Consider the following 22,522-nt stretch of genomic DNA (forward strand, 5'->3'; position numbering starts at 1 on the left):
TATAAAGAGAAAATGCACAACCATAACATTAAGAAAAGTGTGTAGCCTTGGAATAAAACATACGCCAGTCTACAAATAAAAACAAACACACACACACACACACACACACACACACAACCTAAGAAACATCTACTTTCCTATTGTCTTTAGGGGAGTATCTCTACACTATCAGTGTCTAAAGCAATTCAATTGTTTTCTCTGTTTTACGGAAAAACTGTTTTCCATCATGCCATTCTCTAGAATCTATTCTTTCTGTTTGATGTAAACAACAATAACAAAAAAAAACACATACACTTGCATGCAACATATATATAAACCCTCCTAAAATGTGAAAAATGCAAATATAAATAAATAGCATTAAGAATTCATTTCAGTTTTACACCTAATGACATTTACTTGCCTCCCGGAAATGATGTCCCTGTACTTATCCTTTAAATGTTCAGTTCATCAAGACAAAAGTGGGCAGGGAGACTTTTAAATGTGTATGTTGAGTCAGTGTCTCCTTAACCAAAAAAGTAGCATTTTGTTTACTTTGGCCATGGTTAAAGATGAAGTCATAGAGCAAGGGATGTTACCAGCATGTATTAAAAATGCAACATTAACAGATCATATATCTTTCAAAAAAGACTAAAACACTAACAAATACAAGTCAATGCACAAACTTTAACTAGTGTAACTTTATCTACATTGAGTGTTACTTTGTATACCAGACATTGCAATACTGTTCATTTCCTTTTCATCATGCAAACATGCCAATTTTGTTAATAAAAATCTTTATTGGAATATAATCACATTACCCTCCCACCCAAATTAAGGGGGAAAAAAACAAGGACGAACATGAAAATAAGAAATCCCGGTCAGAGTCCCTTAAGAGTCCATAAACAACTATGTGCATTTAAATGCTAGCTCAGAGAAACGGCAGAATTTTCAGATTGTTACTAAAACATTTCTGTATTTTAAGCAGATGTTTCTTCTTTTTCAAATCTTGAAACTGTGTGAAGTCATGCTACTAGTACTTGAATCAAAACCATTCTACATAAAAACAAAAGCAAGAGACCATGGAAAAAGAAACCTTCATGTTCCTCATGGCCCAAGAGCAGGGTTTTAGTAACTGAGACGGTTAGCAAGAGAGCCTGCCATTTCTCTGCATATCACCTATTCTTCCTCTCTGTAGAATCTGTAAGTCAGGTAAGTATCCTATAGAGGTCTCATCTATTTTCCCTTCTTCTAACCAATCTTGCTATACATTTCTCTCAACCTCCTGAGCATTCTCCATGAACAGCATTGCAAGTTGGTTAAAGGGGGAAGGGGATGGGGTGAGGGAAGACAGTTTTACAAGGGTTTTATTGGTTAATTATTTACTGGTGGAGTCACTCCACCAGGAGTTTGATTTCATTGGCTAGCAGCTGGTTCATGTTGAACAGCCCCCCTGGGAGCTTGGTGAGCAGCTCTCGCTCGGTGGTGCTTTCAGGGTCACTATCGACAGAGCTGGAACTTGCGCTCATGTTGTCGACAGCAGTGCTGGCAGGGGGACCGAGCTCCGGCTCACTGGTCTCACTGGCCGTGGACACCACAGAGAGCAGGGACATGCGCCGGGTGAGCCGGCCAGCGGGCAGAAGGGAGGCAGCATAGTCTGCTATGATACCAGCTACATCTAGATTACAAGCCTTATCAAAGGCGATGAAACCTACATTTGCATTGGCCTCGCAGACACAGAAGGAGCCGTTATCTTTCATCAATAGGTCAATGCCACAGACATCCATCCCCAGGATATTAGACACCTGGATAGCGAGCTGCTTCCCTTGTTCACTCAATGAGCACATCATCCCCACACCACCTGGCAGATAAGAGGGGAGAGTTAGCAACTCTTCTAAGTGGTTAATGAAACAATGAAACATGCTAGTAGTGTGAAACTGGTTTCATTTTGTCCTATTAAGACTAAATCATAATTCTTTAGTTCAGACCCTCACACTCAGTATCCCTTGCTTCAGTCCCCAGAGTGCTAGCACTATCGTCATCCACTACTACCACAGGCTTAAATTAAGTTTTTAAATATGCCAGATTAAAGAAAAGTGAGAAAGAACTTCCACAGGGAAGTCTTAGACATTAAACTTTTCTATCTATCCTGCCTGTAAATGGACCAAACAGTGTCCCTCAACACCACAAGGGTTGAGAACTTCCCATCTCCACCAGACACCAAAACCTACAAACAGTCACAAGCCCTCAAGAGTTTTAGTGCCTACAACCTGCTGCATACTTTAGATCAGCTCTATAGTACAACACCTAATACAATGGAAACACCCAAGAGTTGTTACAACGTTACTGCTTAGGAACAATAGTATATGTTCAATACAGATGCAACCATTGTAGGCTCAACTTCCCTGTCCATAAACTCAGTTCAAAGGACCCCCAGAAAGTGCCAGGGAAAGGATGACCCTAGGGGACTCAAGTGGAGAAGGCCTGAGTATTACTTGATTCCTGCTGATGTAGCAGTGTCGGCTTCTACAGAGTTTCTTTCAGGAACCTTTAGGAAGCAACACACACTGAGCTCTAACCACCAACTCTGGATTGTTTGGCTGTTTCAGTATTTTAAGTCCTCAGTTAAACCATTTGAGTCCACAAATGGAAGATTATGTTAAAATGTTGTATAAATATAATTAGACCATCTGATTTTTTAAAAAAAATAATTTACTTAATTTTTATTTCATGCCCATTTTGTTTTACCTTCATGTAGGCCTCTGTGAAGGTGTTGGATTCCCTGAAACTGGAGTTACAGGCAGTTATGAGCTGCCATGTGGGTGCTGGGAATGAACTCAGGTTCTCTGGGAGAACAGTCAATACTCTTAACCACTGAACCATCTCTCCAGTCCACCAGCTCATTTTATATATAACAAGGGGAGAAGCCCAGCGAAATTGTGAGTTTGAGGCAGTCTAGTATATAGAGCAAGTTCCAGGCTAGTCAAGGCTACATAGTGAGACACTGTCTTAAAAGTTAATTTAATACATCCATAAAATAGGAATAAAAAATGTGGTGCATACTGGGAATATGGCAACTCAAATAAGGCGCTCTTTCTCTATGGGTTCTATTCTGAGTTCTCAGATTACTAATCCAATATAGGTAAGGCTTGAGCTTTGCTAGTACAGAGTGAGAGTAAGAAGACATCATGGCATCTTCACTTGGAGCCTGGCTTCAAGAAGACTAGAAAGCACAGAAGCCTGACAAGACTTTGAACATCCATAGGAATGTCATGCATAACGGCCAAAGTAGACAGACCAATGAAGCTAAGTCCTTACTACCCACAGGTTGGGAAGATAAGAAGAGTCCAGGAACCAGTACCGTTTCCCATCCCCTGGAGGACTAAAGCAATAAGAAATGCTCCAAAAAACAACAAATTTGAGTAAGCCCAGGACAAGATAAATAATAGAAGAAAGAACACTCTGAAGAAATTCAACTTCATCAACAACAACAAAAAAGTTGTGGGGCTTTTTGTTTTTCAAAACAGGGTTTCCCTGTGAAGTTCTGACTGTCCTGGAACTCTCAGATGAGGCTCGCCACAAACTCAGAGATCCACCTGTCTCTGGAGAGCTGGGATTAAAGGCTTGCACCACTACTGCCCAGCCAAAAAGATTTTCTGAAACCGAAACAAAATGATTAGCAACTCAACATTCAACCAAGGAAATGAGGACAGTACAGTTGTTTTACCATCAGCACAGTGTCTGAACCTGAATCCACTGCTGTTTCAGGTAGTAACTGTGTCACTTTTACGTCTCAACAGATCTGCCTCCTGCCGATGCAATCAAATGTAGTTTTAACTAAACCTCTACTGTTCTATTTATCAGTAAGACCCAGGAGTCAGAGGCTGGGGTGAAAACCTGCTAGCTCAGAGGTTGAGAATCAACTAACTGAATTCCTTTTTTGCTGGTATCTCAGAAAGAGAGGATCTTTCTACTCTGCCCACACCAAAGACCACCCTACTCAAAGTCCCTCCCTACTATTTCTGTGCATCTCTCCATCTTCCATTCCCTGACTCTGATTGCTGTCAACTAGTTACTAACTCTTCTTCATGACCCCCAAGGCTGATTTTATTTTACTAATACAAATGCTCACAGTATGATTGAACATTGCTGTGAGATAATGCTTTTTTGTAAAGATTTATTACTCGTATTGGTTTAATAAAATGCTAATTGGCCAGTAGCCAGGGAGGAAGTATAGGCAAGGCAACTAGACTAAGAGAATTCTGAGACCAATGAGAGAGATGCAGCTGCCAGCCAGTCACCGAGAAAACAAAACATGTAGAAAATGAGGTAATGCCAAGGTCATGTGGGAATACATAGATTAATAGAAGTGAGTTAATTTAAGACATAAGAACTAATTAGTAATAAGCCTGAGCTAATAGGCCAAACAGTTTAAAATTAATATAAGCCTCTGTGTGTTTCTTCGGGACTGAACGGCTGCTGGCCTGGGCAGGACAAAAACTTTCTACAGAATATCCCACAACGTACAGTCATTTATGAAAGTTCAAAGAAGCAAGTGTGGTGAAAAGATAGCTGAGTGGCTAAGGCAGGAGAAGAGTTCAGGATCAGTCTAAGACACACAGTGAGTTCAAGGCCAGCCTGGGCTACCCATCAAGACCCTGTCCCTGTCTCAAAACAGAACAACAAAAAACAAACAACAAAAAGAAAAGCAGAAATAATCAAATATAGAGAATATTTTTAAAGCACAGACAAAAAACTTAAAATGAAATCATAGAACAAAGTAGGAAATCTGGAAATTGAATCAGAAAATAAATCTTCCAGAAGGAAATAAGTAGATGGAGAAGAGGAAATAATAAAGAGAGAAATGAAAAGGGGACATTGGAGAGATGGCTCAGCAGTTGGGAGCACTTATAGATAACCCAGATTTGACTCCCAGCACCCACATGGTAGCTCACAACTGCAATTGCATTTCCAGGGGATTCAATACACTTTTCAGGTCTCTGTGGGCACATGGTGCATAGTCAAACATATTTATATAGAGAGAGAGAGACAGAGACAGAGAGAGAAAGACAGAGAAAGCGTGCCAGGTGGTAGTGATGCAACATTTAATCCCAGCACTCAGAAGGCAGAGACAGATGAATCTCTGAGAGTTAAGCCCAGCCTGGTCTATAGAATGAGTTCCAGGGCTACACTGTGTAGGTGGGGCTACACAGAAAAACCTTGTCTCAAAAAACCAAATGAAACCAACAATAAAAACCACTTTATAACAAAAAAAAAAAGAGAGAGAGAGATTTTCTAGAACTTGTAGATAGTTTACTAAAACTCAAGTTAACAGTGGGAATGGTAGCCACATGTGGGATCATGTGCCTTTAATCCTAACACTGGAGATGTGGCAAGGCCCACTTTGATGGCTCAGTACTTTAAAGCACTTAGTGCAGAGGCACTAAGGTAACAAGGGAACCAATGGAAGAAAAAAGAGGCAGGCAAGGAAAGCAAAAGTGGCTGTGCATGAGTAATATACATACAAGCATGAAAATCTTCAACAGAAATGAAAAAAATTGTTATCACAAAAAATAAAGTCAATTCATTAATTGGTGAAATCTGATTCAATAAAAAGACAACTAACAGTGATGGTAGGACTACAGTGGAAAGCACAGTCACGCTACATACCAACACAAAGACGCTATATTGTCTTTACCTAGAGAGCAATTGCTTTGCATCCTTCCATCTGTCGAACAACGTAACATGGTGCCAACGACACGGCCTCCCACAACAATGACTCGTACATCCTTTCCATGAGACTCTTTAATGTATTTCTGAAATAGATATGGAGCTTCATGCCGAATAAGATGGCTTAGATCAGCTAAATGGTGTTTATCTCGTGCCAAAAAAACAGCTTTACCTAGGATTTAAAAAGAATAAAAATATACAATATATGTAAGTCATAAAACTGTGGATAGTGATAAATATACATTCATGGGTCCCAATAATTTCAGAACTAATTATATTTGTATTTTTTTAGATTATTCTTTGCTGTAACTAAATACAAAATGATTTAATTATGATTAGTAAGATAATATGAATCTTTATGCTAAGAAATAAGTTCACAGGTTTCTTGTACACCATTAAAGACAGACAAGAATTATGGGCTAATTTAAATTGTAAGCCCTAGTTAATAATAATCCTGAGCTAACAGGCCACACAATTTATATAGAAACCTCTGTGTGTTTCTTTGGGACTGAATGGCTGCAGGACCAGGCAGGACAGAAACTTCCATCTACACTTGAAGAGTCAAAGTTCAGCCAACTAGGTTTCCTAGAAAGATATATTTTAAGATTTAAAATGCTTTTAATGTCACTGTGCCTTGGAGAGTGTCGAATGAGTTCATATTTAAAAAATGAAGGGAATATGTATCGCTCAAGTAAAACACTAACTTGAGATTTAGTCATGCATGTAAAATCTCTACCATAACCTCGAACCAGAAAGAAATCTCACCAAAGTGAACTTGTAGAAATCCAGAAGTTTGTGATCCCAAACATTTGTTAGTTGTTCTTCAATTGTTATTTCTAAAAGCGATTTCAAAAGTATGTAGCGTATCAAATTACATACCTCTATGACCTCGTGTGTTCTTCACTACCATTGGAAACTCCAGGACTTCTGCTTCATCAATCATTTTAGCAAAGTCTTCATGGCCACCTGGTTTGAGAAAAAAATAAATATAAGACTAAGTATGCTGGGATCAACTTTAAGCACAAGACAAGGGAGGTGAAGAAAAGGACTGACGGCCAGTAAGTCAAACTGAGCATCCCTTAAAAACAGCACCTTTGGGAGCTAGAGATGGCTCAGAGATTAAAAGCACTGGCTACTCTTCATGATGACCTAGTTCGATTCTCAGCACCCACACGGCAGTTCTCAGTTGTTCAAAACTCCAGCTGCAGAGGACCCATTTCTGATCTCCACTGGTATCACTCACCTGGTACAGAGACATATATTCAGATAAAACACTCACACACATAAAATACCGTATATGTGAGAGAGATTATCTGCACCTATTATCTTCATGTGTTTTCCTCTACTGATTACATGGTTTCAGGTCTCACTAAGATTCTAACCATTTCTGAAATTACTTTCCTGCTCTCTTTGTCTCTCCTGAAGAGGTAACTTCTGCTTTCTCTCCCCCTCCCCACTCTCTCTCTCTCTGCTTCTCTCTCTCTTCTTCCCCCTTTCCTTTTCACTCCATAACCCACTAAATAAACTCTATACCCCCCCAACCCTGCAAAAGAAATGATTTTTCTGCGGGGTGAGACATAGGGATTTAGTAGTTTTTACTTGTAACTATCTAGATTTCCCAGAATGCAATAGTCTGTTTTCTGTGATGCATGTTTTTGGCCATTCTTTCTGCTGACAATCAGATGGCTGTAGCTACATGAGTCCTCTTAATATTCCATGAACACATCTGTTTTAGTGTGCTTCTGTTTGTAGGACCAGGAATTTAACCCACAGTTTCATACATGCTAAGCATGCACAGACGACCACTGGGCTGTATCTCCAGACCTCTTTTTATTGTTCACTCTAGACAGAGTTTCAACTAAGGTGCCCAAGCTGGCCTGAATTCACTGTGCAGGCCAAGCTGTGCTTCAGCATGTGCTTCCTCTGCCTCCCTCCTACACAGCTGGGGTTACTGCCCTGTACTACTAGGTCCAGCATGGTTTTGCTTTGTTTTTGGTTATTTGAGACAGAATTTCTCCGTGTGGCCCTGAATGCCCTGGAACATGCTATGTAGACCAGACTGTCCTCAATCTGAGATCTGTCTGTCTCTGACTCCCAAATGCTGGGATTAAGGATACATGCCACCGAGCTGGAGAGATGGCTCAGAGGTTGAGAGCACTGGCTGCTCTTCCAGAGGTCCTGAGTTCAATTCCCAACAACTACATGGTGGCTCACAACCATCTATAGTAAGATCTAGTGCCCTCTTCCGGCCTGCAAGTATACATGCAAGCAGAACACTGTATATATAATAAATAAAGATTTATTAAAAAAAAAAAGGATACATGCCACCAACGCCTGGCTAATCTTACTTGCTTCTGTTTTCACTGCTCAGAAAAAAAAAAAAAAAAAGGAGCAGCAAGATGAAAAAATGGTCTATAATTAAAAAAGAATCAACATGATAGAAACTTAAGCCAGGAAAAGGCTTGGGGACATCAGTATAATATGAATATTTGCAATTTACAGAAATTAAGATTATTCACTTATAAAATCTTAATCCCTCATCACTGAAGGTACAGTTTACTGGCTAGTGAGCCCGTTACTCCTTCCAAAGTTAAAACCCCAAGAGCATTAGGAAGCCAATCTTTAAGGGATTCACACCAATTTTGTCCTGTGTAAATACTAAAAGCAGGCAGTAATTATATCAACGCATGTACATGGGGTTCAGTCTTTTATAGGAAGACAAATGCATTTTAAAACCTCATAAAATTTCTAAGCATTCTACTGAACATTATTTGTAGAAAGCTGGATGTAGTGGCACAATCCTGTAATTCTAAGCACCAGAGAGGCAGAGGCTAGAGGATTTGAGGAAAGCCTGTTCTACATAGCAAGTTCAGAACAAAAATCAAAAAAGAAAAGAACATTTTTCAACTGGAAGGGCAGAAAATTAGATAATATTTATAGCAGTGTTACTCTTAATGACATGTTTACTATTGGCAAGTGATCAAGTAAAAGGATTAGAAACTTTTTAAGTTTTATTATGCTGTATAATTTTCACTTTAATATTAATCACATCAAACTGACTTAAAATGATCCTTTCTCAGAGAACAGTTAAGTGCTACTTTAAAGCATAATGCCCATCTTCTTTAATAAATCATTTTCTTAAATAGTATATTAAGTTATGAAATGGTAACAAAGACAAGACATTAAATAGAAATACCAAACAGATTTCTTTTACCTCAAACCTAAGGGCTGTGGGCTAATTTCTGGCCTATTACAATGAGGTTTCATTGGAACAGAGATATACTTGTTTAAATATCAGTTAGCATTTGTTATTTATTCTGTAAGTTAAATATGGACTAATGATGCAGCATTAGCATATGTATACATCAGAAGGATGCTAGGCGTCTTGCTAGAAAGGGCCTTATTCCCTGAGACAGGGTCTCTCCCTCAAAGCGTAGCTGATAACCAGCAACCCCCAGTGATCTTTCTGTCCACCATCCACAGCACAGTGGTTATAGGACATGTGGCCATACCCATCTTTACATGAGTGCAGATCTCAACTCAGGAAGGGTCTCGTGTCTGTGAAGCAAGCACTCTTTCCTGCTGAGCCATCTCTAGCCACCCTCCCCCCCACACACACATTATACATTCTCTTTTGTGATCTCACCGTAAGAAAAAGTGTCTGGCAGAGGTACACCATGGCCAGCTAACTCTTGAAATGTCCAGAATTTATTAACACAGTTCAGGATAGCTTGAGGTCGGTTCATCAGTCGGCACCCCATCTTCTCTAGATGGCGCAAAACAGTGATATCGCTATCACTCTGCACCCATGGGGTTGGAACTCTCACTACCACCACCTGTGGGTAGGCAGAGATGAGCTCTCCATTGATCCGTAGACCTAAAAAACAGAACAGCAAAGCTAAAACCACAGGAAAAGTATGCAATAAAATTAGAGATGGTGGCTCAATCCTGTAATCTTATCACTCACGAGACTGAAGCAGGAGAATCTCCAGGAGTTCAAGGCCAGGACTAGAGAGTGAGATCCTGGTTTTTCTTTGTAAGTTCTTTATAATTTAAAAAAATAATATTCAATCACAGGAGAGGGGATCGAGAGATGTTAAGATCAAGGTGTTTGCTGTGAAATTGTGTCTCCTATTCAATGTCAGAAGCTACACCCATTAAGTTTCACCAACATGACTGTCTAAACATGAGCTGAATAAGGACAATAGCAACAGACATGCTAATGTGGACAGGAGAAAGCCCTGGAGGCCTCAACCCTAAACAACACCTACAGGCAACTAAAGAATTGAGAGCCAGGGCAAAGTCTTCCCCAGGAAGAACACACTAATTTCCCAATACCAATGGTCAGCACTAAAAACACGTGTAAGTAACATTATAGACTGAGCAGGTTGTATTTTGTGTATGTAGGAATATGCATGTATATATACATATATTCATGTGCCAATAATTAATGAAGGACATAAATCTGAAAGATCAAGGAAAGATATGAGGGTTTGGAAGGAGAAATTAGAAGGAATAATGTAATTATAGTATAATCTTATATTTAAATAGTATTTTTAAATGCAAAAAAGTAATAATATAAAGGAACAATAAAATACCAAAGCAAGCCAGGCGGTGGTGATACCTTTAATCCTAGCACTTGGGAGGCAGAGGTCAATCTGAGTTTGAGGGCAGCCTGGTCTACAGAGTTCGTTCCAGGACTACCAGATGACACAGAGAAACCTTGCACAAATAAATAAAAATAAAATACAAAAGCTTAGATCTCAAAATCAAATGCACTGTGTTGTTAATATTGGATTGGGATAGACATTTTTCTCTTTAAAAAGAGAAAAATTCTGGCCGGGCGGTGGTGGCGCACGCCTTTAATCCCAGCACTCGGGAGGCAGAGGCAGGCGGATCTCTGTGAGTTCGAGACCAGCCTGGTCTACAGAGCTAGTTCCAGGACAGGCTCCAAAACCACAGAGAAACCCTGTCTCAAAAAACCAGAAAAAAAAAAAAAGAGAAAAATTCTAACTGACTTAGTAACTAAGTTATTCACGCCAGAATAATAACTGTTATTTAAAAAGATGGCATAATATATTTACAATCAGAAATGAAAAGTAAAAATATACATATATATTTATATAATGTATTAAGGGGAAACTTGAGAATAAATTTATTTACACATATAAATACAAAATATTCTGAAAGATAAATGACTGGGCTGACTTCTGATGGCGCCTAGGTGACAAAGTAGAGATAAAGGTAGAATAGGGAATTTCAACATTGTACTCTGTACAGTTTTCTTTCCACTTTGTGTTCTGGGTGGGTTTTTATATGAATTACTCCCTAAAATCTTTTGATTTTAAGATAGCACATGTTGCTTAAAACACTCAAATATAAAACATCAGGATACATTTTACCTTACACCCCCCCATCCTGGGTACTGTTAGCTTTCTCCATGGTCATCTAAGTATATATAAAACTCATACTTTTTTTAAAAAAAAAAATCAGTTTTGTATATTATTTAACATAAATTTCTCATCACTTAAAATTACATTAGAGATTTTTATTCTCTGGCTTTTTAATGGTTGAATTTAAGATGTCATAATTAATCCCTTCCTGAACAACTTTTCATTCTATAAATATTAAGTAATTACTACATGCTACAATTCTCCAAATTCTCAGTATAAATGAATAAGATTTTTTTCCTTGTTTTCAAGAGTTCATTCTAGTGGGAAAAAATTTATGTTCCATTTTCTGGTATTCAGTTATTGTAGTAAATTCTGATAGTGGTCAGTGAGGTGGCATCAACAAGGTGAGGGCAAAAGCCTTGAGTGGTATTTCTGTGTTTAAAAGAAAGATACTGGGGGTGCAAGTTACAGCCAGAAATCACAAACAAAAACAAGAACAGGTCATGTGCTGCAACTGTGATTTGTATTAGAATATAAAGATGACTGATAGCAAAAAGTAAGAACATAAAATAACATTTTCTAAGCTCATGAGTTTCACACTTCTCTTCAAGTGGTCACTGAGCACTGTTTATAACCCACACCTCCACCTTTTAACTTCTCCCTTGCATAAAAGGGGCTTAAGATTCACCACGAAAGAATGAGATGACAAGCATAAAATCTGAAGGTGAATTTCTACATGTTCACAAATACTAATAACCTAGAATTACCTGGTAAGAGAGTCTCAATAAGGGACTGCCTGTGGGCAAATCTATGGAGAAGAACTGTCTTAATTATCTTAAAACCGTGGGAAGAAAGACCCAGCTCACTAAAGGTAACACCATTCCCTAGGCAGAATTCCTAGCTGAGCACAAACAAACAAATGAATACCCATGGATTCACTCTACCCGAGACTGTGGGTAAGATTAGCAATCTGAAGTTCCTGCCTTGACTTGCCTCCAATGCCGGACTGAAGAGCAGGCTAAAAGTAAGCCCACTTCTGTAAGCTGAAGATCTTAGCTGGAGTATTTTAGTATGCCAACAGAAAGGTAAGAAATAGTTTGAAGACTCAGAGATAGATGCCAAAGTATCAGATTGTAAAACACTAGGAAGTTGCGCAGAGAGGCTCACACCTGTGACCCCAGCACATGAAAGGGGGGCTAAGACAGGAGAATCACCACAACTTTTAGGCCGATCTAAGCTACATAAGAGTTCCAAGTCAGCCTAGGCAAGAATGAAATAGCTATGGCAGTATAAGACTTTCTATGGAAAAAGCGGAGAGCATGCAGGAACAGACAGAAACAAATAAAAAGTGGTACATCCTGAAAACACAAATAAAAAAGGCCTTTGGTAGAAATTTCACTCTAATGGACTTGGTAGAGAAATGAATCTCAGAACTTGATAATCATGCCAATTATCCAAAAATGAAATTTTCTTTTTCTAAAAGAGATTATCCAAAACTACAGGAAGGCAACAAGAATTGTAATTCATAAATAGCACAAATCACATGTAACTGAAAAATAAACATAGTATTTTAAATAATAACTATGACTTTTTCTCAAATTAGTGTCAGGTGCCATTTCAGAGCAAAAAGCTCATAAAAACAGAAATATTAATACCATATAAATCACATCTAGGAGGGTCACATGTAGTACACCATGCCATTAATCTCAACACTGAGGGGTGGAAATGAGGATCAGATGTTTGAGGGCAGTCTACTCTACAATACTCCACATTTTAATCATGCAGAATTGAGGCAGCCTGGTCTACAAGAGCCCACATTACAAGCATGCAGAACTGAGGCAGCCTGGTCTACAAGAGCCTGCACCATAAGCATGCAGAGCAGAAATCTACCACTTGTTTGAAAAGGGCTGTTTTCACTCCCCTTCCTACTGGCAGCTCAGCTGACACAGAGTTTGACTTAAGTACGTCAATTCCAAAAACAAGAGCCTTGTTATCAAACAGGGTGGCTTTGAGATGAATCAGGGATCCTGAAGTTAAAACCAGTCAGTAAAACTAAGAGATAAGCAGGGAAAATATAAAACTGATAGCCCAAGGACAGAAATCCACAGGCAGGTTCAGCCAATCAACTCCACTTTAGTGTAACAGTAGTTTTCTTTTGTTGCTTTGTAATTAATATACTGAGGAAAATGTTCCAAAGGAAATAAAAAAGAGAAAAGAGTTCTTGAAAGCTGTTTCATCACCTTCCTACAAGAGGATGGCATTTAGTATAGTATATAAGGCTGAAGAGTTGCTCAGCAGTTAAGAATACTTGTTTCTCCTCCAGAGGACCAGGGTTCAATTTCCAGCATCAACATAGGATCCAAAGCACTCCTCTGACCTCCACAGACACCAGCATATACATACATGCAGACAAAATACCCACAAAATAAATATAAAAAATGTAGAAGTCTAAATAAATTAAAAAAAAAATAAATAAAATAAAATATACAGTAAAAACAAAAAAAATGTAGAAGTCTAAATAAATTAAAAAAAAAATAAATAAAATAAAATATACAGTAAAAACAAAAAAAATGTAGAAGTCTAAAAATGGGGACTGGGGAGATAGCTCAATGGTTGAGAACACTGGCTGCTCTTCCAGAGGACCTTAGGATCTGAGTTCAATTCCCAGCACCTACATGGTGGCTCATAACTATCTATAATGGGATCTGATGCCCTCTTCTGGCCTGCAGGTATGCATGCAGAATACTCATGCATTAAAAAAAAAAAGACAATTCATGTGGGTTTTAACAGATGAACTAACCTAGTTAAGAAGAAGCCTCACAGGAATGCACAGAAGCATGTATCCTGGAAAATTAAATTCTAGGTCCTGTGAAGCCAACAACCAGAGTGATGTTTAAGTCTACCTCCCAAATTTTGGTTACTTAGCAGACATTTTTTAAAGGTTAGAACACCAAAGGCTACCACCTGGTTTTCTTATTTTTGTTTAATATTTATTTATTTTTGTTTGTAGAGACAGGTTCTTTCTTACTCTGCAGCTATTCTGGCCTCACCTCTAATGGACCACATGTCCAGGCTATTTTCTTATATTTTTGGTTGTGAGCCTAGCCTTTAACGGCTGAGCCATCCCTCCAGGCCCAGGCTATTTTCTGAACACATGCAAAATATTAGAAATACATCTATCACCAATTGAATCAAATTCTTTTTTTGTTTGTTTTGTTTTTTTTGATACTAGGCTGGCCTGGAACTCATGAGATATGCATGCCTTCCTCTGCCTCCTGAGTGCTGTGATTAAAGGTGTGCACACTGCTGGTTTTTTTTTTTTAAATAACAAGTTATTTCAATCAATGCTGCAGATATTATGTAAGAAAAATGAAAATAAGAATCACATGGAAACTAATTAATCAACAGAATTCCCACTGGTTAATTACAAATTTTCTTACCAGTACTTAAAGGGATTTAAAGTTTGTGGATAAGTTAAAAAAAATATTTTTAAAGGCACAGTTTCTCAACTGGACAGTGGTGGCACACTCCTTTAATCCCAGTACTCTGGAGGCAGATGTAGGTGTCAATCTGAGCTCTAGGCAAGCCTGGTCTACACAGTGAGTTTCAGGACAGCAAGGGCTACACAGAGAATCCATGTCTCAAGGGAAAAAAATAAGACAGGAATTAAAGACGTATAAAAACTACAACATCATTTAAGATTTCTTTTCCACTCTTTCATACATAATACAATTTAGGAAATACTAGTGCTCCTATGTCTCTGTGAGTGATGGCACTTTTCACTTCTCATTATAGCAGAAATTTAAACTTACCACATTCTAAGCAAAGTCTGAAAGAGCATTTATATATAGTCTTACCCAGATTTCCTTGCTCAACTGTCAGCACCACCTCGTCCATCACTACAGCCCTGAAGTCCAGTTCCTCCTCACAACATTTGGCCTTCAGAGCCCGTAAGATCTCTTTCTGTGGATAGTCTTCTCTGATCCGTCGATCTGTCAAAAACCACAGCTTGGCAGTCACGGAGCTACACATCTCGATCTACTTGCTGTTCCTTTTCTGGATTATTTGAATGTCAACTTTTATCTAGATGGAAAAGAAAATACACATGAGACTGATGAAATAATATAGATTTCATGATTTCAAATAAATGTAGTTTTATGCTAATTAAACAAACAAGACGTGGAGAGAAATACTTCCAGCCACTCCGAGTACTTGGGGAAGTAGGAGGAGGGGCAGACACAGGAGGATCGGCTCAATCTTTAGCTGCACAGAGAATTTAAGGCCAGCCTCAGTAACCCTATTTAAATCAAAAACAAAGGAGAAATACTATGCCTTCTCCTCACTGGTATACCACTAAAAATACGAACATCCTCAAGAAAGATCTCTCCATCTTCCTCTGAGAAAGCTGGCAGTACAACAGGTCACACAGCATATTTCCATTACAATTTCCCTATATTAATATTCTATTCTGTCCAGGAATATACTTAATAGGATTGTTTATTTCTATTTTCACTGTTTCATCCTTCTGTTAAAATTCCAATTCTTGGGGGCAGTAAAGATGGCTCAACTTGTTACTGTAGATAACCTGAGGTCAATCAAAGCATCCACATGCTGGCTCACAACCATCCTCAATTCCTGTTCCATCAACACTCTTATGACCTGGTGTTACATGTGGGCAATAGGCATGCACATGTACATGTAAGCAAAACACTCATATGCATAATAATCCTTAAAAATTTAATATAAAATCAATTTCCCTTCCTGGTACAAATAAAATAGGTGTTAAAAATGATTGACAATATTTGGGGCTGGAGAGATGGCTCAGTGGTTAAGGGCACTGGCAGCTCTTCCAGGACCAGGATTCAATTCCCAGCCCTAAAATGGCAGCTCACAACTGTCTATAACTCCAAGATCTAACACCCTCACACAGACATACATGCAGACTGAACACCAATGCACAAAAAGTAAAAATAAATTTTTCTTCATCAAAGACAAAACAAAAAGCCATCGACAATATTTATCCTGCTTCCCAATCAATAGATAACTCACTAAGTTTATTTTATGTGCATATTTAAAATTTCTGTTGCTTTGTTGTTATATAGATAATAAAATACATGTATCACTACACAAGCAAACAGTAGCATTTTAGGAGTAATTTTAATAGAGATTTTAATAAAAATTAAAAAAGAATGAACAAAGAGGTCTCTACATAATGCAAACAAGTGCCGTATTGTTCATCACTGTGTGCCACTGTTTCAAGGACAGCACATTTACTCTGTGTTTGTATCCCTTCTTTAAATAAACATTTGAAACAAACATATTTTACTAAGAATGCAAAAAAGAGAATGCCTCTTTCCTGGAGTGCTACTTCTCAGTCTGAATTATGAGTCAAACAGTTGAAAAGTGTCTTTCTGAAAAGCAAATAGTTTACTGCTCAAACACAATTTGATAATAAAGCAGGAAACGTTTACAAGGTCTTTTTTACGTCAAGTAGATCTCTGTGAGTTTTGAGGCTAATCTGGGCTACACAGTGAATTCTAGGCCACCCGGGGCTACAAAGTGAGACCCTATCTCACCCCCAACACTCCCAAATTTGACAAAACCCTAATAAACTTTGAGAAGCGCTGCCCCTTAAGAGAAGGCTACCTCTAGATGCCAATCCCAGCCACAGCCCTCACTTCCTGATCACATTCACAGATGCTCAAAGCCCTTATAGTAAAGTGTGAAGTATTCTGTATGCCTGCATCCATCCTCTTGTATACTTTATATCACCTCTAGATCAAATACAGAACAAATGCACATAAATGCCTGTACTGTTCAAAAAGCAAGAAGCCTGCAATTGTTCAGTAAATATTCTTGGTTAGGAGAAGTCACTGATACTGAGGTATGACGGTTAAGTGTCATGCCCAGTGTCATGGAAACCAACCCAGAACAAAGGTCCAGCTTGGAAGAAGGCAAGGCATGGTAGATCAGCAACTTTCTGATCTCCCAGATACCAGCTAAAAGGTACACAGTATATACTCTCAGTACTTTGGCTTGCCACACCTACCAACCTGACACACCCACTTATGCCTAAATCGCCTAAACCAACCATTTCCTCAAAGGTCTCCGCCTCCCAGCATTCAGTTCCATCTTCCCTGCCTACCTAAGTTCTGCCCTGCTATAGGTCCAAAGCCGTTTCTTTATTCATTAATGGTAATCACAGCATACAGAGGGAAATCCCACATCAATCCTCATTTTAACAGAATCTCACTGAATAGCTTCCAGCTAGCAATCTTTCCATCTCCACACTACCTTTCCATCTCCACACTACTATAAAGACAAGTGTGAAAAAAAAGAAAAAGAAAAAAAAAAAGACAAGTGTGCACCATCAAGTCTACGCCACCACAGTGTGCACTACCACAGTGTGCACTACCACAGTGTGCACTACCACAGTGTGCACTACCACCGTCTACTCATTTCTTCTGATAGTGTAAACTCGGGTCAACTAATTCTTATCACTTTTTAAAAGTATCAAGGAAATAATGTATAAATACCAAGTTATAAACTCTGGTTTCAATTTAGTTCAATTTTAGTGTGCGTGAGTGTTTGCCTGCATGTTTATGTACACCAAACCCATGTCTGGTCCCTATGGAGGCTTAGAAGGCAGTTACAGATGACCTCAACCCACCCCTACTCTGGTCCCAACTCCAACCCCCAGGGCTGGGAATACAGGCAAATATCATACCTAGCTCTAGTTTTGGGGGTTTTTGAGGGTTTTTGTTTTTAAAGTATGCCTTTATTTTCTCAAAATTTTAATTATCAGACTACAGTAAAGGTAAAAGTACTCTTTTTACCTTTCAGATAATTTCAACTAAAACTTTCTAGGATCTAAAGCTTAGCATTCTAATTCTTATCATTTAATTCCCTTAATAAACAGATGTTCTCAAAACTCAGAGGTAAAACCCTTGAGCCTAATGAACACAATGAGCTATAACTACCCAATACGGAATAAGACAGTTTTTAAAACATCACAAAAAATAAATAAGCAAATCAAGGATACCACATCCCCCTTCCCTCTCCCACAGCTGTGTGGTCTCAAGGGAAAAAGCAAAGGAATAAAAAGTTAGGGGACAGGAATAGTAGCACTGGCAAAACCCTTAGACAGGAGGTTGAAGGAGGGAAAAGAGGGAACGAAGCCATAATGTACTCTCTAAAGATATTAAAACACTTCTACAAGCAAAAAACCCTTTTACTCCTTGAGTTGGAGAGTTAACTCTTTATGGTTAAAAGCACTTGTTCTGAGGACCCAGGTTCAATTCCCAGCACCCACACATGTAGGCTCACAATCATCTGTAACTCCAGTCCCCACGTTTCTGATGTCTTCTTCTGACCTCTGCAGGTACCAGACACACATAAGGTGCACAAACACATAAAAAAAATAAATAAATAAATTTAAGAGCACTGGCGCTCTTCTAGGTCCTGAATTCAATTCCCAGCAACCACATGGTGGTTCACAAACATCTAAAATGAGATCTGGCCTTCAGGCACACATGCAAGCAGAATACTATGCATAATATAACCAAGCGACATTCTCATCTTATTTCCGTATGTGTATTGGTTCCTTTTCTATTGTTGTGATAAAACGCCATGACTGAGGCAGTTTTAGAAGAAAGTATATTTGGGTTTAGGATTACAGAGAGGTGATAGTGCATCATAGGGCTGGAGAGATGGCTCAGAGGTTAAGAGCATTGCCTGCTCTCCAAAGGTCCTGAGTTCAATTCCCAGCAACCACATGGTGGCTCACAACCATCTGTAATGGGGTCTGGTGCCCTCTTCTGGCCTGTAGGCATAAACACACAGACAGAATATAGCATATATAATAAATAAATAAATACTTAAAAAAGAGTCCATCATAGTGGAGAAGTGGCAACTGGCATCTGGACTGGCAAGCTGAAAGCAGAGAGAGCAACCTGGGAATAACAAAGTAAGGCTCTGATGCTCCCAAAACCCTGTCCCAGTGACATATTTCCTTCAGCAAGGCCACACTCATACCTCATCAATACCATCAATTAGGGACCAAATATCCAAATGCTTGAACATGTCAAACATGTTCAATGCAGACTTTTTATTCAAATATTTTCAATACACAGATGGATACAAAGGGATGGCTGTACATTACTATGGAACAGAATTTGTATATCACTTTACTGTAATATACAATAAAATTCTAAGATCATTTAAACAATCCAGAAATGGCTATAGCCTTGTTCAAGTGATGCCATCTACTTCAGTGTGAGAAATGAGAGCTAGATTGGTTTGTAGAGATCTGTTGGGTTTTAGGCACTCCTTCAAGAGTTTTTGTCTCTGGCAGTTCCCCTGTCCATAAATCTCAGGTTTCCATTCTAAACCCTTATCTACTAACTAAAAACGTCATTTTCATCCAGATTCTGGCAGTTATTGAAACACAGACCTAAGTATCTCATTCCAATTATGAACTCATGACTCAATTTCAAATCCAACTGAAATAAAGTTATTTGGCTTCCCTAACTAAATGCCATCCTCTTGCTTCATGGAGCTTTTAATTTCTTACATTATATACCCGCTTTAGCACCTATATTCTGCGCTCACCCACCCCCATTGTGATCATTACAATTTTTAGAAAAGCTTGGCGAGGCTATAATGTCCATTTGTCTGACCATATTCTGGTCTTTGTTCAAGGTATTTTGTGTAAGTGATTAACAGCTATAATCTATTGATTTAAATAAAAGATTATTTCCCAAAATGTGGAAAAGCCTCATGCAATCAACTGGATTAAGAATTTGTACTTGCCAGGTGGTAGTGGCACATGCCTTTAATCCCAGCATTTGGGAGGCAGAGGCAGGTGGATCTCTGTGAGTTGGAGGCCCATTATGGTCTACAGAGTGAGTTCCAGGACAGGCTTCAAAGTTACAGAGAAACCCTGTCTTGAAAAACCAAAAAAGCTCCCACTGCTCTTAGTCCAGTTCCAAGTGATCTGGCATCCTCTTCTGGCCTCTACTGGGAACCACATACACATGCAGGCAAATAATACACATAGAATAAAAATAAATCTTTATGAAAATGAAACTTTTTTGATAAAGGTTACAACTACAATCAACATTTAGGATATTATGTTAAATCAAATATGACATTTACAGAACAAGGCATGGCTTTACTTGTATGAGGTACCCACACTGGTTGAAATCATGAGACAGAATATAGAATGGTAAACCAGGAAGTGGAGGCCACAACTTTAATCGCAACACTGAGGCAGAGGCAGGTGGATCTCTGTGAGTTCGAGGTGAGTGTGGTCTACAAGAACTAGTTCCAGGACAAGCTTCAAAGCTAGAGAAACGTTGTCTCATAAAAAAAAAATGTAGAATGATAATTATCAAGGGGCTACCATCAAATGGATAGGTTAGTTCTGTAAGCAAGATCCTGAAAATAGATGGTGATGATGTACAATGATGTCCTTAGAGCCATTAAACAAAATGCACTTATAAAGTGAAAATGGTAGTGTTTATTGTAATACAAGAAATTTAGACAAAATGAAATAAACTCTAAGTGAACTGCAAGTTTTTACACACTTCCAACTCTATAATCAGAAAAACATTACCTTTTACAGTAAGTATGTAGCTTTCAATACTAAATTTCCAGTTTGATCCATCATCTATAGCAAACTATAAAAGATTTCTGAAGGCCAGCCAGGTGATGACAACACACCTTTAATCCCAGCACTAGGGAGGCAAAGACAGGTAGATCTCTGTGAGTTCAAGGACAGCCTGGTCTACAAAGCAATTCCAGGACAGCTAGGGCTGTGACACAGAGAAACCCTGTCTTGAAAAAAACAGGGTTTTTATCTTTATAAAAAAACGGGACCAAGTTCCTAAGGTACAAACACAGTGTAGCTCAAAGGTCCTCCCCAAATTTCCTTCCCAGACATTACTGTGCTTTGATAAAGGAATGTGAAACTACTCCTTTATTGGAGGATCCCAACAGGATGACTAAATTGTATGTCAATGGAGTAAGCTAACAACTGAGCGCTCAAAAACATCTAGGAAAGAATTACCAACACTACTGGAGGAAATTTACTTAAGGCTTCCAAAATGCAGTTTTGTTTTGTAGTTTGTTTGTTTGTTTTTATTCGAGAGAGGGTTTCTTTGTGTAGCCCTGGCTGTCCAGTAACTCAGTCAGTAGAACAGGCTGGCCTTGAACTCACAAAGATCCACCTGCCTCTGCCTCCCAAGTGCTCGGATTAAAGGCTTGCGCCACCACTGCCTGGCTCCAAAATGGAGTTTTTGACAAAGTACAAAAAACTCAAATGCTACCAAAATGGAAGGACAGCAATATAAAACAAGTGGTCTTTCACCACAGAGCAATTCCTTGTCTTTTTAAAGCTTAAGTGAGGAGTTTGAGAAAGGAAACAGGGTGGGGGAGAGTACTACCTAGAGAGGAAGAGAAGGAAACAATACCTTTTTTTGTTTCAGACTTTCTGGCTAGTGCTAAGAGCATGAAGGTAGCTAGTAGCAACAGAAGGGTGAAAGGTACAGAAGACAGTAGGAAGCATTTAGGTGATGAGTAGCTTTCAATTTTTTGTCACAACTCATGACATACTGACATTTTGTGGGAGAAAAGGGTGTAGCACAATTAATAAAAACCCAGAGACAGATAGTGGGGCTCAACCTGAAGGCCAGGACAGCAAAACAGTCAGCCACTGGCTCTTACCTCTACCTCAGTCCGAAGTGGTGATACCGCTTCCAGGAATTCTCAGAATGAGACTGAGCGTGCACCACTATGACCCGGTTTCTACAGCAAACTAGGGAGGCTACTGGGATTAAAGGTGTCACGACACCTGATTGTAAGGCTGACTAAGGCAACTATTTTCTACTCTCTAATCTTCAGGCAAGCTTTATTTACTTATACAAATAAAATTATCACTACAAAAGGATAGTAAAATTAATCAGACAAATAAACACCTAAGGTTTTTTTTTTCAGTTGGTATATATAACTTGTGAGAATTTGATATTCTATAGACATTACTCGTTGAACTGGAAGATCAAAAAATACTATGATCAATCAGGTGGTGATGGCAAAGGCAGGCAGATCTGAGTTCGAGATCAGACTGGTCTAAAGACTAAATATGAAAGCTGGGCGGTGGTGGCGCACGCCTTTAATGCCAGCACTTGGGAGGCAGAGGCAGGCGGATCTCTGAGAATTCAAGGCCAGCCTGGGCTACAGGGCTGCAAGGACAGGTCTACAGGTCTACAGGTCTAAAGGTCTACAAGGTCTACAAGGTCTAGAAGGTCTAGAAGGTCTAGAAGGTCTACAAGGTCTAAAGGTCTACACGGTCTACAAGGTCTACAGGTCTAAAGGTCTACAGGTCTAAAGGTCTACACGGTCTACAAGGTCTACAAGGTCTACAG

At 39.0% G+C, this 22,522-nt stretch overlaps 1 protein-coding gene across 1 annotated transcript in view; it reads right to left on the bottom strand.

The window, feature by feature from the left end:
* Positions 1–567: 567 nt before the first annotated feature.
* The window catches only part of Rimklb (ribosomal modification protein rimK like family member B), a 24,835-nt gene continuing 2,880 nt past the window's right edge, over positions 568–22,522 (bottom strand). Inside the window, exons 2-6 of the mRNA XM_005365166.2 lie at positions 14,957–15,182; positions 9,353–9,583; positions 6,586–6,672; positions 5,675–5,878; positions 568–1,837 (exon numbers count right to left, since the gene is read on the bottom strand). Coding sequence (XP_005365223.1) covers positions 1,371–1,837; positions 5,675–5,878; positions 6,586–6,672; positions 9,353–9,583; positions 14,957–15,131 — 1,164 coding nt within the window. The 5' untranslated portion in view covers positions 15,132–15,182 and the 3' untranslated portion in view covers positions 568–1,370. The remainder of the gene's footprint in view (positions 1,838–5,674; positions 5,879–6,585; positions 6,673–9,352; positions 9,584–14,956; positions 15,183–22,522) is intronic.

Source organism: Microtus ochrogaster, unplaced genomic scaffold (genome assembly GCF_000317375.1).
Source record: "Microtus ochrogaster isolate Prairie Vole_2 unplaced genomic scaffold, MicOch1.0 UNK1, whole genome shotgun sequence".
Lineage (NCBI taxonomy): Eukaryota > Metazoa > Chordata > Mammalia > Rodentia > Cricetidae > Microtus > Microtus ochrogaster.